General features: G+C 50.5%; 1 protein-coding gene across 1 annotated transcript in view; it reads right to left on the bottom strand.

The window, feature by feature from the left end:
• Window positions 1-3,937: 3,937 nt before the first annotated feature.
• The window catches only part of spns2 (spinster homolog 2 (Drosophila)), a 57,465-nt gene continuing 44,539 nt past the window's right edge, over window positions 3,938-16,863 (bottom strand). The window contains exons 5-13 of the mRNA XM_049016286.1: window positions 14,855-14,921; window positions 14,106-14,242; window positions 13,797-13,949; window positions 13,515-13,704; window positions 11,569-11,634; window positions 11,184-11,282; window positions 9,061-9,224; window positions 7,801-7,847; window positions 3,938-6,120 (exon numbers count right to left, since the gene is read on the bottom strand). Of these exons, the coding sequence (XP_048872243.1) occupies window positions 7,805-7,847; window positions 9,061-9,224; window positions 11,184-11,282; window positions 11,569-11,634; window positions 13,515-13,704; window positions 13,797-13,949; window positions 14,106-14,242; window positions 14,855-14,921 (919 nt within the window). The 3' untranslated portion in view covers window positions 3,938-6,120; window positions 7,801-7,804. The remainder of the gene's footprint in view (window positions 6,121-7,800; window positions 7,848-9,060; window positions 9,225-11,183; window positions 11,283-11,568; window positions 11,635-13,514; window positions 13,705-13,796; window positions 13,950-14,105; window positions 14,243-14,854; window positions 14,922-16,863) is intronic.

Raw genomic sequence — 16,863 nt, 5'->3', positions numbered from 1 at the left:
AATGAGTTTCCATGTAAAACTCGATTGCCTCTCAGGTCCATGGTACCTTGAACGTGGCACCTGCTATGTGGAGATTTCTGATGCGCCAGGCTTTCCTGCAACGTGCTGCTGTATCCCACAAACGTATTTGCTATTCCTTCGCTGTGGCTGTCCTGTGTGGCTCTTTCAAATGCCAAAAAAAGTGAACCCTTGATAGGGCCTGTTTGCAGGCCAAAATCATTTTCCAGTCAGTATTAACAGCTCTGCCATATTTTATAACGTGTGATGTGTACCAGATGTGGCACAATATGAATGTTTACCATTGCTGTGCTGTGTGAGCAGGCCCAGACGTCATTAGGTTACTACGCACAGCTTTCCATCACAGGTGCTTCCGTTTCCATCTTTGTCGTCTCTCCTCCCTGTAATCTCCAGGGTTCAGCACAGTGTCACACTCACTTAAACCCAGTAGGGGGCAGTGTGACAGCCAGGGGAGAAGGGCATCTGGCATGCATGGCACCTGTGCCTGTGAGTCTTCCTCAAAAGCTATTTATATGTACCATGCTGCTTTTGTGAAAGTAAATGAATGATTCAAGTGCAAGTTCAGTTTATTTCTATAGCACATTTCAGGCAGCCAGAACTGACGGAAGGTGTTGTACAAATCAGAATAGTGAAGAGGACAAACACATACAGCATTAAGATACTAAGATAGCTCCTAAATTGAATTAAAAGCCAAAGAATAAGAATGGGTTTTTAACCGAGCTTTAATGGAGGGCCGCGTTGGAGCCAAATCGTCCCGCATCTCAAGATCTGCCTTCTCATGGTCAATAATTGGCATCTTCCTTCTGTCTTCAGGAGGTCATCCTGATCGTGAAGATCCAGCTCCTCCACAGTGACCCTTTGCAAAATCAAGGGACTTCTCTCCTGCACATTCTTCCTGTATCACTTGAGCATTTTGTAACTCGATCCATAACCATTCAGAACCAGAACAATGAGTCTCTTCCATGTGAAACCCAAGGCAGCAGCTAAATTAAGATCGATTTAGAATGACATGCAGATATGAAATGAGGGCGTCTTGACGGTAGGTTAGAGCTGCCTTTTGCTGCTGTCAGGAAGATGCTATTGCTGGAATCTGGAGTAGCCTAAATCCTCTGCTGGGGCAGGGGGAGGGGTAGGGGGTGGCATGAATGTGAGAATTTCACAGAGGAGGTGCGACAGCAGCGTCTCTGCGGTGCCTGTTATGGAGACAGTATCTGCATCTCATTCATATGCACATGAATGTAATGATTTGTTAAAGGTTTCAGGATGGAGAGAGTTGGGGGGGGGGGGGGTAGTATCCATAGCAGGGTACCCATCTTCCTGCCCCCTTCTGCTGCTTTTAGAAAGCTCATCGTGGTGAAGATGAAGGTGGAGAGGGGCATAACCGCATGGACTGCACTTAACCAGGGTAGGTTGGTGAATCTAGGCCTTTGGTTCATGTTTGTAGGTAACACAGGGTCCATTCAATTTAGGCTCTGTGAGGCGACACAAAGAAGCTCTCAGCACCGCCAGCATATGGGTATCTGTGCGGGGAGAGGCAGTTGCGTTTAGCAATGGAGATGCGTGAAGGCGGATGCAGTGCGGCCCCCATTTAAAGTGTGCAGATGGTCTGCCTCTGCCGCACAGCCCCCCCATCCCTAAAAAATGTAAGGATCTCCCTTGTTTGAAAAAGTCTCAAGGACATGAGCTCCTTGGATTTTATGTGAAGGACCAGTTCACTCATGACTGCTTACACAGGCCTGTCACTTTAATCACCTTTGCCAATTCTTTCTCTTGCCGTTGTGTGTAAATTACAGAGGAATGTTTGCAGAGAGAGATAGAAGCTGCTAGCCTCTCGATCTTTCAGCCTTTTGAGGCCTCTGCAGTCACAGGTACTCAGTTTTACCCCAAAGGCTATTTTCTGTGACCTTCGACAGTCTAACCCCCAGATCTATGCTGATCCCAGCCCTGAGCTACAGTGCGTTTCAGCGTTGATTCTCAGCACGTGACTGGAAAGCTATCTGGTTCTGACTGAATCCACCCTTGGAGAGCTTCTCCGGCTCCCCGCATAATCTGCACCCCTCCCCTCCCTCCCTCCCTCCCTCCCTCTCAGGCCTCAACTGGTACCACCGGCTCCGTGGCCCGGACCCACTGACATCGCCAGCATGTTTAAAGGCTCCTTAGCTGAAGTTTCTGAAAAGGAGACGCAACAGATAACCTGGCCCTTTAAATCTCCCATTTACATCTAGCTGTCCAAATCTTAGATTCACTCTCTTAAGTAAATGCTGCCCTCTTATCTTACCGTCACCTTCCTTTTTCTGTGTTCTTTCTGGGTTTCTGCTGATTCCTTTAATCGATCTGCCTCCTCTAGCCAGGCAGGATAAATGCTTCTATCACACCGTCACCAGCTGGCTCTCTACATGGTCGTCTGCTCGCTAAGTCCTGAGGACACTGTTTAATAGCCAGTCACCAGTCAGTATGAGGTGAACAATGAAGCTGAACCTGTGGAATAGTGTCATGTAAAAACAGCAAGTACATAAACTGTCATATAATTACTCTAAATGTAACCGTTTCAATGAAAAAGGAAGTTATGGTTAGGGCTGAATGGGGGTTAGAGTTGTCACAGTTGGGGTTAGCGCTATGCCCATAGAAATGATTGGAGAGTCTCCACAAAGATATTTACAAACCTGTATGTGTGCATGTGTGTGTGTGTATGTGTGAGCTGTTGAATGGCTGCATTGACCAGAACCCCCCCAGAGCGCCATGTCTGTGTGGTCTGTGTTACTGAGTGCTGTGTAGTGTACTGTGTCAGCCAATGAAAGTGCTTGTTTTGTTAAAAGATTTATATGGAAAAAAACACCCCCGTTTTTCTATTTTAATTAAGAAAAACAGTGAATTTCCAGCTTTACTGCAGCATCCCAGTGGGTTCTGTACGCTAGCACATCAATGAGGCATATTCACTCTGCGTTTGCTGGGTGGGGGCACGTTTGTCAAGCTGAAGGAGGGTGGGGCTAAAAGGCACCCCCACACACAATCGACACCTCACTTTCAGAAAGACACTGCAGATCTCCCCGCCGAGTTTTGGTATCCTGAGCATTTTCGTGACACAGGAACAGGCTCATGTGTAACTGTAACGTTATCTGTACAGTGAGGATGTGTCACTGGGCGTAATGGCATATAAACAATGTCCCTACGCCATTTCAGGGGGTTAAGGGCCTTTTTCTGAGCTGGAAGAGCTGGAACCAGCGACCTTCTGATGGCAGGCACAGAGGCGTGACCACAATGTCGTCACTTCTTGCTCCCCGGCCCATATCTCCGGCCGGTGGCGGCATCCTGAGTACCATCCCCGGCTCTCCTCTCGCACCGGTGGCTGCAGACAATGTGGGGCTTCATCACCGGACCCTTCATAGCAGGCCTACGTTTCCAAGCCCTGATAAAATTGAGCCTTTGTCAGACCCAGGGGGTGGCCTTCATCAATGCGGCACCTCCCAGCCCCGCTTCTCCATTCAGGTATTTCATAAAGGAATCCTTATATATGCCCACCTCCCTAGTCTCAGCTTTCCTGATAAATTTACTTGGGTAAAAACACTGCTTTGATGGTGCACCTCCTGATGGAGCCAGGGGGGTGGTCTGTAAAGCTTCCCCATGATTGGCTGATCCTCACAGCCAGTCAGTCTCCTGGCCGGGCTGCATTGATGGTTTCTCAAGGACTTCCAGGCCACAGCTCAAACATTAGGCTTGGTTTCCTTCTAACTGCCCCCATCATTACCTATAAACCCGGTCCCCATGACACACAAACCCCTCCCTCCTGCCCCCCCCCCCCCCCAAATCTGGGCTGACTTCCCCAGTTGTCGCCCCAAGACAGTGGCCCTGCTCCAGCTCACGCAGGTACATCTGGATGAGTTCGTCTTGCTGTTGTTAGAAGAAGAGACTCGAGACTCGCTTTGGTGCGATTAAATAAGTTTATTTTTTATCATTTACATGTAGGTATACATTTTTATATCCCTCTTTGTGGGAGCATCACAGTTATTCCAAGATAATATATTTTTTTAATCACACTTGCTCTAAAAAATAAAACAGCCTCTATTTTCTGCTTGATATCAGAAATAGTGTGGCACTTTTTACATGATTCTTGTATGACAAGAATGAAAATCTCATTAAAATCACAATATTCCCATGAAATTCAGGTGCAATTTGATTGTAATTATTTAAGAAAAGAAAAACAGCAAAGGGTGACATTCTGATTTTGGCATTGAACCTGGCTCATAGCTTATCACATTACAGCTTACTGTGGCCGTGCCAGCCCACCATCCAATCAGCATCCGATTTACTCTAAGAGCCAATCAAATCGTAGATTCTTCCCCCACCTAGACAACCGAATGATCTATGGAGAGAGGCATGTGCACAGCCAAGGTAAGTCTCTCCATGATGTAATAACATGCCATGATATTGGTTAATCAGCACACTAAATGAACTTTACCAGAAGTTGTTTCTTAAATCCAAGTAATAAGTAAAAATACAACAAATGCTTTAAACTTCCTGTTGTGGGTAATTCTTCATTGTGGTAACAAACGTATAAATACATTGCATCCAAGCTATCCTTTACAATATATTAAAATTGCTGCATTATATACCTATACATCTCTATCTTGTTTATATATAAAACTCATATCTGTAAAAAAAATCTGATAAAGAATCACAAGAAAAGCTTACAAACATGATTCGGCCATGTAAACACATTGCTGGGACAAAGGAAGGTTTGTTGTGCGGCTCTCTGTGATACCTGCTTCACATGCTTTACACTCAGGCTGCGTTCAGCCACGACGCCGTTTCTCCAGGATTCCTGAAAACCTGGGGGAAAGCTGCCTTCATGGGGCGCTAGCAAGGGCTGATGGGACATCAAACGGCAAGGGTCATTACGCTCCGCAGATCTTGGCATCACAGCCTTGCTCTCCGTGAATCTGACCCCATCCAGATCTTTCCTCCCTTCGATTTCTCCACATCAGATTGATGCCATTACAGGAATGTTGTCTTAATGCTCCATTTACTTCTTTGGGATTTGATCTAGGACAAAGTTAAACTGCGCTGATGAGGAAAAACCCAGAAGCACCCAGTCAGATTTCAGGAGGAGACACCTATTATTTCAGGAAACAGTTCCCAAGAGTCAGATTCAACAAACTAATTAACTTTGCAAATTAATCAACCCAGCCGGGGGTATAAACCCAGCTTAGCACAATTCCAGCGAAGCAACTGGCTGCTGCAGAAATTGGCCCATGTGGTTCCCATGATGGTCCGGACTGTGCCAAAATTAGATGATGGGATGAGACATTATGGCAGAATTTGGGGTCCACATGTGACCGGGCCGCGCCTCTCCACTGCGTGGTCACATTACCGGCTTTAGTGTTGAGGAAGGAGCTTCATACGCGGTAGAAAGAAACGGTTGACGCTTAAAACAGTCACTTCATATGTTCCAGTGTTCTTTCATACAGATCTGAGATGGCCTGTACCTGCCCTCAGAAACATTCACAGGTAACAATCTACACTTCCAGTTTCATATATATATATATATATATATATATATATATATATATAAAACAGCAAATAGGAAAATAGCACAGAGTCACATAGTGTTAACGTAAATCGAGCCCTGCATACGTGTAAGTGCTGAAAACGCGGGCAGGATGTCGTGATGGCAGCGGGGTGAGGTCGCGCCCAACAGTCCACCGGTGCCCCCTACAGGAGCGGCAGGGTATTCCATTCCGCTCCTTTCAAGCAACATCCAGGCAGCTGGGCGTGTGTGTGCAGGTCTAGCGGGGGGATGCAATGATATGGCACTTGGTTGGTGCTGGCGGGCAACGCAGATGATGACCTCATTCTTCAGTAGCATGGCACCTTCGGGCGGGGGGGGGGGGGGGGGGGATTCTGATTCAGTGGGAGGGCTGCGGGTCTCCGGTAACATGGAGACCTCTTTGGACGGGGGTGCCGTCCTTCCAGTTATGGAGTGTCGGAAAAAGGCAGGTTTTTTACAAATGAGGTCAGCAGTGACCCTGTGAGGAGGTGGGGGGGGGTGCTCCATCCTCGGCCGGCTGTCGCGCTCCTTTCCCTTTGCTCCTTTCACGGTGAGACCTGGAGGATAGAGCCATGGGGAAAGGGTTAGGGTCTGGCCGCCCCTCAGGAAGTCTCCTTAATTACCACTGGAGACCATCTTGCCATCTGCTAGCTGCTCTTGATGATCCAACACGCCCACTTCATCGCTCACATTTCAGTATGACGGACGCTCTCCCTCCCCCTCTGTGCTCTTCCTGATACTGCCCCCTGCCCCACACCACCCAGAAATCAGCCAATTATGTTACTTTGACAATAGGGGCAGCCCTCCCTGCTACGATCTGCATACAGTGAACGTGTTCAGAAGAAACAAGCTGCCATTTCATGCTGCTAAACCACGTATCAGCTACTCGTCACTCCAGCTAAAGATTAATTACAGACACGCTGCCACCCTGCCCCCGCCCCCCCCCCTTCCCATGACTGACACACAACCGTATCCATGTTCGATATAAAAAGATGGGCTTAATTATCCTTAATACCGGATTACAGGATTCAAATTACGGTAAGTGTGAGGTTTCCTTTCCGCCTTGGTGATTGTGTGGAAGGTGGGGGGGGGGGGGGTGTTGTTGGTCTGTACTTGGAGCAAAAAAGCAGAACAAAACCAGACAGATGAATGTTAGTTCTGCTCCTGCCATCTGCTCCCGCACGCTGTGGGGTCACTGTGCCGATCACGCAAGGTCAAGTGCCCCCACCCCGCCAACGAGCAACTTCATTTCCAAAATAAAACCGCTCTCTAGCGACACAGATGGAGGACTGACGATGACGACCATTTTGAACCCCCACCCCCGCCCCTGGTCAGCGCGTTTTCTTGGCAGGCTGCAGACAGACGGGGGCCTTGCACCTGCCCCGTCACATGGGGAGAGGGAGGCAGCCTGAATGCCCGAGAAAGGGACCATGCGGTGTCACGACGGCCTGTCAGCTGCCACCAGGAGAGCAGCTTCTGCTCTTCCCGCCACACTGTCACTGGGGGTGGGGCCAAACCCCACTCCGAGGCCCTGCAACAGGCTGGCCACTTGACTCTGATCTGGGTTATTTGGCTGGTGATGGGGAAGGGGGGGCACTTTCAGCATAGACTGCTCAGATATGACATCCTCACTGTAATTCTCTGCTGGAGTGGTCACCTAAGGTCACGTAGGGGGGTCGCTGCCATTTCATTACATCTGATCACTCATTTCACAGTAAACACAAAAGACTCCCACCTAGGGTTAAGCTCCCTCCTGGCCTGCATACCCGTCACGCTCGGAGGCCTGCGCCCCCCCAGGTGTGGAGGCTGCCTGGTAGCTCTAAGGAGGATCTAATAACCGGGGTGAAGCCCTGAGCTGGAAGGAGGGATGAGAGAACGCGTGGCCTGGAACATGCTTCATTGACATCGCTCTGTTGCAGATACTAACACCATCGTCCCTGTGCCCCAGAGAGGCCTGACCGGGGGAGGCTTTGTTATTGCCAGCTTTTGTAGGTTAATCTGTATTATGACCGGCATAGAAACTCTGCCCAGACCCAAGTGAGAAGCGTGACCATCCCAATCCGTGGGGGCTTAATCACCTTGGTGCCACCCGGAACCGACCTAGTTGGTGGATTTGCACATCACTGAGCTGGCTGGCATGGTCAGGGCTGATGCGACATGTGATGAGCATTAAGGCGACCTGGCACTGTTCATTTTGTATGGCGCTGTGAGGTATCAGGAGATCTGGCGACACTCACCTGATCATACCTTGATGGAGGAGGGCGACGTGGTGGCCTGGCTCAGCCTGGGGAAGGAGGAAGCAGACATGAGCAAATCCTTTCCGGCAGCATCCTGCATGCTGCGACTGCATCATCACAGGTTCCACATAGACAGTGAGCAGCTTGGATGGAGCCCAGCATGGAGGCTGACTCACCGATGCTACTCCCACCAGGCATCCTACTTCGCATGGCCCCAGGTGGGGGCTCCCTCGTGTGCATGGCACCCACGGCCTTGGGAACTGGGACAATTCCCCCCCACTCACTGCTCTGTCACACACCGCAGGCCAACTTTATTACTGTCCCACTCAGCAAAATACCAACCCCCCCCCCTCCCCCAAGGACAGAAGGCCGATGGGTCCATTGGGTGATTCTCTGGATATTTATAACTTTGGTTTTACAGAAGGTCCTATTTGTACCCATTACGCCTCCACATTATTGCTCGTCTTCCCAAAAGTGTGGAATGCTGCCCCCGCAATGGTGCTGCCCATTTGGACTCTCAGAACCCTCCCGGTCCGACCCCACTGGTTCAGTGCAGCTGAATCTGTCTGGCTGTTTTTCTGAAGTTATTGGTGACCGATCACAATCTGGCTTGTCACCAGAGTGTTCAGAAGTGACACGATTGGGGACAGATGTCAACCACGACCCGGTGGCTGTTTGCTTAAAGGACGGGAAAATGCTACCGATGAAAGGCCATTACGCTGCCCCCATGTCTAAAAAAGTCTCCGCCATCAAACGGGAAGGAAGTCATTTCGAGAGGCAGGGAGGAAATGAGCTTGATAAAAGCATCCAAGAGAAACAGTTTTTGTTACGAGAGTTCATGTTCGCCTTTTAAGGGAATGTCGGAGCTGTCCTGTTAAAAACAAGCTTTCCACGCTAATGTAGGGTGTTGATTTAAGACAACATGACTGTCCATCCACCTCTATCCACCCATCCAGGCATCTCTACATAAGCTGCTGTTCTGCACAGGGTGCCAGGAGGCGCTGTACCAAGGTTACACTTCTGCTATACCATTATTCTTACTACATTCCATTACCCTGCACATGACTCTGTAATGTAAACTCATGCAAGAGCAGTTATTGAAATATGGATGTATTTCAGAAGTCAGAATGCTGTAAACAACACTACAAAACAACTATATGATAGAATAAAAAGAAATGGCTTGGATTAAAGTGTAGTGGCAGGGTGAGGTTGTAACCATCCTAAAGGGGGCGCTGTGCTGCGGTGGCTGGGGTGACTTACTGTCTCTCCGCTTTCTCTCTGTCGTCCAGGAAGAAGAGGGCTGTAGCGAGGAAGAACATGCCCCCGAGGACGATGACGAAGGGGCAGAGCATGAGGGCATAACCCAAGCTCAGGAACTTCCAGAGGTCTGACCCAGGGTAGCTCTTCTGTAGGCCGTCCGAGATCTGGAATAATCCATTAACATACAACGTCAGAGGTGTTTGGGTGGCACAGGGACTCAGTGGGAAGTCAGGGGTTCGGTTGCCTCTGTGTGTATGGAGTTCGCATGTTCTCCCCATGTTACATGAGGCCGCATCTCCTCAGGGGAGCCCCCTGCTTTGAGAGAGGGTAGTGGCTTATTTACCAGAGCGGCAAAAAGACCGCCCACATGATGTAGAGAGGGAGCAAATGCCTGCTTATCTGGGAAAAACACGTACGCCGTTTTGCAGGATCAGCTATGTCGTGTGTAAATATCGCTCAGGACATTAAACAATAAGCACGATAAGTTTCTAGAACATGTAGCCATTGTCCAAGCTCTGATGCAGTAGAGAGCTGTGTGTGTGTTTGTGTGTGTGTGTTTGTGTACGCATGCACTGTTGATCGTGGTCACGGCAGGGTGTGGCCTGGGTGTGGACCCCCTTTCCTGCACAGTGTTACTCAGACGCGTGGCACCATATCTACACCCCGTCCTGACAAGGGTGACTCTGAACAGGGCCACGCGACACAGGTTGGAGTGACACCGGTGACTCAGGCCTCCGTGAGGTGATGTCAGATTGAGAATGAGGACACATGCATCTCCCTGGGCAACAGTGGGTGGGCCAGGTGTGGCAGCTGTGTACACATGCAAAGGTAGTACTGGCGAAAGCCAAAAAGCACATCGCCAGGATAGGCGTGAAGAAGCCGACGCCGTATCCTCCAGCCTGGCTGGGCGGGGGCCCCTGCGTTTCACAACCTGTGCCAGGGGGGGCTTTAGCTCACCCTTTCCTGCTGACACATAAGCGAGAGCACAGTAGCCCCACGCAGTGAAAGGTCTAGATCTTCCCATCATGACGTGGCATGTTCCTCCGAGGTTACTGCCATCATCAGCACTCTGCAGTGAGCTGTCAGGCCAGTGACCTGCACCTGATGCTGGATCACTCTGCCCACCTCGTAGGCAGCGCCCAGGCTGAATATGGTGCCCCCTATTTTCGGTGAGGTAGCTGTGTGTCTGATCTTTTTGCTCGCACCTTCGCTGTCGCTAAGCGATGTGTCCCATATTTGCTCTGAGGCCTGGGGCGAGGAGGGTAGTCACGACTTTACCGCCAGTGACGTACATCTCAGAGGCCCGTTAAAAACCCCCTCACATTGTAACGGTCAACATCTCTGATGCTTGGCCACGGTTCGGGCAAGATCATGGTAGCGAGTCCTGTAAGTGTCTCCAGGCTCCCGTTTACTGGATCTGGGGGGGAGAGGCACCTGACTCAGTGAACCCTGACAGCAACACTGGTTTTTGGGGGTGGGGGATTTTATTTCACATTCTCTGCAGCAGTGCAGAAAGAAAGGTCATTTTCAACAAGACCAGCTATGACGACAGCCTGGGCACGCTGCTACGGCCTGTTGATTGGACATCTGTTCGTCTCATCGTAGACTCTGTGAGACTGTAAAGCCAGAATGACGAAAGCTGCAGCCTGAGAAGCCGTCAGACAGTAACAGCGACACCGTTGGCACCAAATGGCACCAAATCAGCCTGTCACCTGCGGCTACAATACGGAACAGCACCCCCTACACAGTGCATCCCTGCTGGGCCAGAAGTGGAGCCCAGCCATTGTCTGAGAGCCCATGATGTGGATGCAGAGGGACCTTCTGGGGCCTGTTTCCTGGTAGCAGATGCCCCCTATAAATATGTGTTTTTCCCCACAAAAGCCCAGGTTCATGCCCCTCCCCCCATGCTGGCAGCACGTCCACCATATCCATGCCAACGCTGGCACTGGCTCCCCATGCATTCACTACCCGCCAAAGCAACAAGGGGCCAGAGCTCAGTGACATCATCACCGTGAGCCTGGTCCCTGAACCGAGAAGAGGGGGAGGGGCCAGGGGAAAGCCATGCAGACCAGGGTCAAACCCAGACCCTGAAGCCTGGGCCTTTAACCAAGGGCTTTCCTTACCAGACCAATCAGGTACGGGCTTCCGGCATCTCCCAGGATGTGCGAGGTGAAGCCCTGGAACGCTACGGCTGTGGCCCTCCGCGTTGGGATGACAACGTACTGCGGGAGGTGGGGGTAACAGGGGGAGAGACGGGGAGATATTAAGGTGTAAATCAAAGACATCCCTCACAGGTTAACCCCAGGAATCAGTTACAGAAGAGCACTCAAGTTCCGCAAACAGTGCCACTTCAAAAGAGCCTTTCTGTTTTCTTGTACTCATGTGAGCTCATGTATTATGCTTGGTTTAGGGAATACTTATATTCTCCAAAAAGTCACTTGATAAAAAAGCATATCTGTGTACCACGCAAACACTTTCTGTGATGTATGGACAAGCCTGGCTACTCACCATCAAAATGTCCGCCGTTATGGCCCAATTCAGAAAGAGCAGGGTCTCACCGATAAAAATGCAGATCTAGAAGAAGGAACATAAAAGAGGAGAGAGGGACATTAAACCAGGATGAGAAAGAGTAGCTTCACACTAATCCAGTTCAGCTAAATTACTAGCAGCTCTATGTGCTTTTTAAACCAAGTACATGGCCATTCCTCTTTTTAACTGTAAACTGTAAATAAAATTAGCAAAAAAGGTGCACCAATGCTGACTATTACAGCTAAAGTGAATGTGACATTTAAACATTCTCAGAGTTTCTGGAAAAAGGCAACGTGGTTATATTACATAATATTTTTTGCAACCACTAAACCATCCTCTTAGGAAAATATCCAGCAGGAATTGGCGAAACTTTTAATTTGCGCACTTTGACGGGGGAAGAGGACCTTGCCTCTCTGTCTCACATGCAGATACTGTCTGCCAGTCGTCTGCTTTTCATTCCTCATGCTTCCTTTGCACTTTGCAAATTTCCCTCTTTTCCAATTTCATGCACAGCTTTCCCCAAGCCTTTAACCATCAATCAAGAAGCACTTCAAGTATGTCGCCGTGTGAGTGAATTCCAAAGTGCTACTGAGGGTCCAGCGTTTGGTTGCCACATGGCAGGTTGGAAACGCGCATGGAGTATTCCCGCGCCGGCCGGGCACTTCCTGGGATCGCTTAACCTCCAGCTGCTCTCTCCAGCAGGTGACGGGATGTTTTCTGTAACAGATCCGCGTGTATTGGGTTGCGGTGGAATCTTGCTGCATGGGTCTTGGTGTTGGAGTGAGCCCCGTTGTCGAGTCTGCGTCTGCTGACTCTGAAATGACCCCCCCAGCAGACGGCGGCTTCTGGCTGGAGTCTCCTTGCGGCAGGGGGGTGGGGGCCAAGCGCCACCAGCTGTCAGTCTAACACACTGAGATCCAACAGGTCGTCCGACGTGGCAACTAGCTGCAGATGAGGACTGGAACGGCACCCACTGTCCAGGACCTCAAATCCAGGTTTTACATGGTGTATCTAACACGGGTCGATATGATTATATTGACCTTATTCGTAAGGATTCAGTTACTTAGAGACTCTATCCAGTTACCCACACAGCTTATTATTTAACACCTGATCTGTTTATAAAGCTCAGGGTTCTAAAGAGATCTTAAAAATGCCCTAGGGTACAAAAGCAGATCCCCTGTGATCCAATCCTACAGCCTCGGTCTTGGCAACTAACCCCGCCGATGGGGGGCCTAAGTTTTGGGCACGTTGTCACGGCAGCAATCGCCACTGACTGAGGCATCCAGTTGGAAAGCGGCGCGGGCCCGGACGAGACTCCCCCTCCCCGCCCAGCCTTCTGCTCGATGCAACTATCCTGAACAGACACCAACCTCCCCCCGCCACGGATGCACCCCGGGAGAATAACAACAGAAATAGCTCTTTCTGAGAGCAGTCAGGTGTGGCTGTCTGCCGTACGGCTTTACGAGCAGAAGAGAGCTTCCCAGAACCAAATGTGTTTACAAACATAGGATGAACAGAGGAGCAGGCTCTGTTCCAGCACGGCGATGATTAAGGGCTCTTAGGCCAGGTCTTTAAGGTGAGCTGCTTTCGGCTTGATTACCTCACCCATCCACACCTCAATAAGCCTTGTCTATTGTTTATTTCTTGCATTAAATGGCCTCAAGTCTCAAAACCATACAAATGTGATTTTTATCCCATCACCTCAGAACTGCGCTCTTCTCCAGAAGTGAGTCAATTGGACAGGTCAGCTTGTTTTGGTTGCATTCCACCTCCCTCAGAAACAAATGTCACACCTAATGCTGAGGATACTGGAGTGAAACTGGGCGTGTTGCCCGGCATTAGCCCGAGGGCCTCGCCGTGAGCGCCACCATGAAGCAGCAAGGTGAATAGCTTTAAACGAGGAAGACGGTCCCCACGGAACTCACGTAAGCTCCCACGATGCTCTTCTTAGCCACAACGAAGATGAGGCAGATGAAGATAGCTGAGCCCAGCATGCTGACGGCACACACCAGTGGGTCAGCACGCTCCGTCTTCTGCCGGCACAGCCGGGTGGTGGCCGCCCCAATCAGGACCCCCAGGAGCCCTGTCACACAGGTGATGGCGCCGAAGATCAGGCTGTTTGGGGGAAACGGTGGAGGTTAATGACATTGACACTGGAACACGGGCCGACCAGTCAGATGGAATGAGGGCTCATCGGCCATGCCCACCTGTCCTTGCTGCTGCACGGCTCCTGGGTGCAGGGCACCACGCTCTTCTGCACCACCTGTGCCCTGAAGAGGTACTGCGGGATCCAGACCCCAAAGGCCCCGGTGGCAAAGGACACGGCGGCAGAGGCCAGAGACGAGAACACGTAGCTGCGGCTGGGGGGGGCACAAATAGGGGGGGCTGTGTGAACACTCGTCTATAGGGAGCACCACATTCCTATCCAGAGTGGGCTCATAACTATATGAAGGTCTTTACAAAGAATTAGTCAACAGTACATAATAAGTAAAGCAGGTCAATAAAATGGTGGTTACTTCTTGGCGAGAGCCTTCATGTCGCACGTCCAGGGCGTCTTGAGACGCCCTACCGCGTGATCACCGCTCCCTCGTTTGGGCTCAGGTACAAAGAAAAGAATGAGTGTGCCGGCGGTGATGCCCAAGACGGGAGATACCTAGGGACAAGGAGACTCTTTGGTCAGTTGGTCACACGAAGGACATTGATCAGGAAGCCTGACGTGAAAACTGCCCTTTAAGAACATCTTACATTCTGATTGGCCACATTGTACTGCCCAGATCATCTATGGTTACCAAATCCTCAGATCAGGGACAGACACTGCCTTGCCTAGGGTACAACAGAAGTTCACAGCCAGCTGCTCAGGACGCTAGGGGCTGTGTTTATAGGACAGTTCATCTCCCCACTGTTGCTAGGTGCTGCTCCTCTACAAGCAAGCCACTCATCCCCCGCTGCCAGTACCAGGCACAGCCTCCCCCGGTGGGGTGGGGGGTGGAGGCCACAGAGAGATGAGAGCCCCAGTTATTCCTGCGGTGTGGAGGATCTGCGTCGGCTCCATGCCAGACGCACTCGGCGTGCAGGAACTGTAACCTGATGCGTGTTTTGGCTGCTGAGCTACCAGACGTATCAAGTTGCCCCCACCCCAGAATCACGTGGCTCAGATTTCCCCCCTGCTGCTGCAGAATATCATGCTCTCAACATGGCAACATGTGAGCCTCCTGACCCCCACTGCCCACCCCCCCAGACACCGCCCACCACTGACGGCTCTCACCCTCAGTGCCCAATGCCAGTCCCCGGCTGCCTCCTTTGCACTGGAACCCAAGATGTAGCCTAGTCCACTGCAGAGGAGAAAGAGACGGAAAGAGAGAGCATGGTTAGCTAACCCCCTGCCTGGCCAGGCCTTTTCCATTTTGATGCATCTCTAGCCGGCTGGCTCTGGGCTGCAAGAAACACCAGCTTTCTATGCAGACAACGGCACTGTGCGCAGACCGCAGATGGCTGCCTTCTGCAATTTGGCCCACAGTTGAACATCACTGACTATGACATTCTTCCCACAATTCCCTGCTCCTGAGGGTTCTGAGAAGCCGAACAAGGCCGTCACTGCCTACGGCGGCTCCACTCTCTTCTTATTTTAGCCATTAAATGTCTCTAAGTTCTAAAAACAGCTGGATGCTGAAAGCGTTTGATCAGGACTTGGTGGATCCTGTCGTAATTGTGATTAAGGAGCTTAATCCTGTTTACAGTCATAATCACACACATGTCACGAACAGGGGTATCAACACCCGAGGCCAGCCGGAGGAGTGATTTCTCCTTCAGCAGTTTTGGTGAGGTACGTCGGGGAACGGCCGCATTTCAGCTCCTTGTCACGATGATTCTCAAAGACGGGGAAATTAAATGTTGCTTTCCGGTGCGGCACTGCTCCCCTCTGTTTACGCCAGTCAGCGAGCATCACATGGCCATAATTAGGCAGGTGAGCTGTGATTCGTCAGTCGATATCTGTCTGCTTGTCTAATGGCAAACGCAAGCCAATGTTTGACCTGCATACCTGCATACCTGCTCATTATCTTTATACGTCCACTATATATTTCCATTTCATGTCCTTGGGAAACTGTATTTCTATAACTGTACTGCTACAGGCAGTACTGCATGGTGTTGCAGTGGTTACCACTGTTGCCTCACACCTCTGGGTCCCAGGTTTGAGTCTCCGCCTGGGTTACATGTGTGTGGAGTTTGCATGTTCTCCCCATGTCGTCGTGGGGTTTCCTCTGGGTACTCCGGTTTCCCCCCACAGTCCAAAAACATGCTGAGGCTAATTGGAGTTGCTAAATTGCCCATAGGAGTGCATGTGTGAGTGCATGGTGTGTCAGTGTGCCCTGCGATGGGCTGGCCCCCCATCCTGGGTTGTTCCCCTGCCTCGTGTCCATTGCTTCCGGGATAGGCTCCGGACCCCCTGCGACCCAGTAGGATAATGGATGGATGGATGGATGTACTGCTATATCATTTGTCTACAAGGGGGAGATTTCACACTGAAACTGAGATAAGAGGTTCTGAAACTGTAATGGAAACAATAATGGATATGAATCTTGCCAAGCGTTCCTGTATCAACCTGAAGAAATCAGGCCATATTCATTTTTCACACGCGTCTTCTTTTTTGGGGTGGGTTTCCAGAGCCTGGTGAGGTGAGTCCCACACCTGTGGCCTGCTTCGGCCTCCCTGACTGCACCCCAGAGCGGATTCGTATACGGTAACCCCATTCCGCAATGCACCATCTCACCTGTCTTAAAATCCCCAAACGTGGCGGCTCAGTTAGCTAGCCAAGGGCAGGTGGTCAGCATTATCAGCTTGCCGCCATGTATCAGATGACTCAGAGCAAACAATGAGTCTGGCGGGCAGACTGACGTCTCTGTGTGTTCCGGTCCGAAGGGTGTTTCTCTGCATTCCAAGCTGCCAACCCTTCCTTCATTCCCAGACGCTAACAGCGGCCTGCCTCCTAACTTTAATGGCCAATCCATTGGAACAAGCCAATCAGATGAATCGGTCAGCGAAGTCAAACAGTAGGCACGTTCCAATACAATTCTGTGGCAGCGTTGGCCGGAATGTTCCATGTGGGCACGCAATAGGTGACCTTAACATTGTCGGGTTGAGCTGCGTTTCACCAAAAGAACATTGTTTTACATTGTAAGGACATCCAAAAATAATAAACACTCTTGAGCAGATATTATATTAGCCAAAGATAAGCTCACCTTATCAGTCTACATGCACTCTGTGTTTGGGATGCCG

This window comes from Brienomyrus brachyistius, chromosome 6 (assembly GCF_023856365.1).
Source record: "Brienomyrus brachyistius isolate T26 chromosome 6, BBRACH_0.4, whole genome shotgun sequence".
NCBI classification, from domain to species: domain Eukaryota; kingdom Metazoa; phylum Chordata; class Actinopteri; order Osteoglossiformes; family Mormyridae; genus Brienomyrus; species Brienomyrus brachyistius.
The sequence above is the reverse complement of the archived record's forward strand: the minus strand, read 5'-3'. Positions and strand labels throughout refer to the sequence as shown.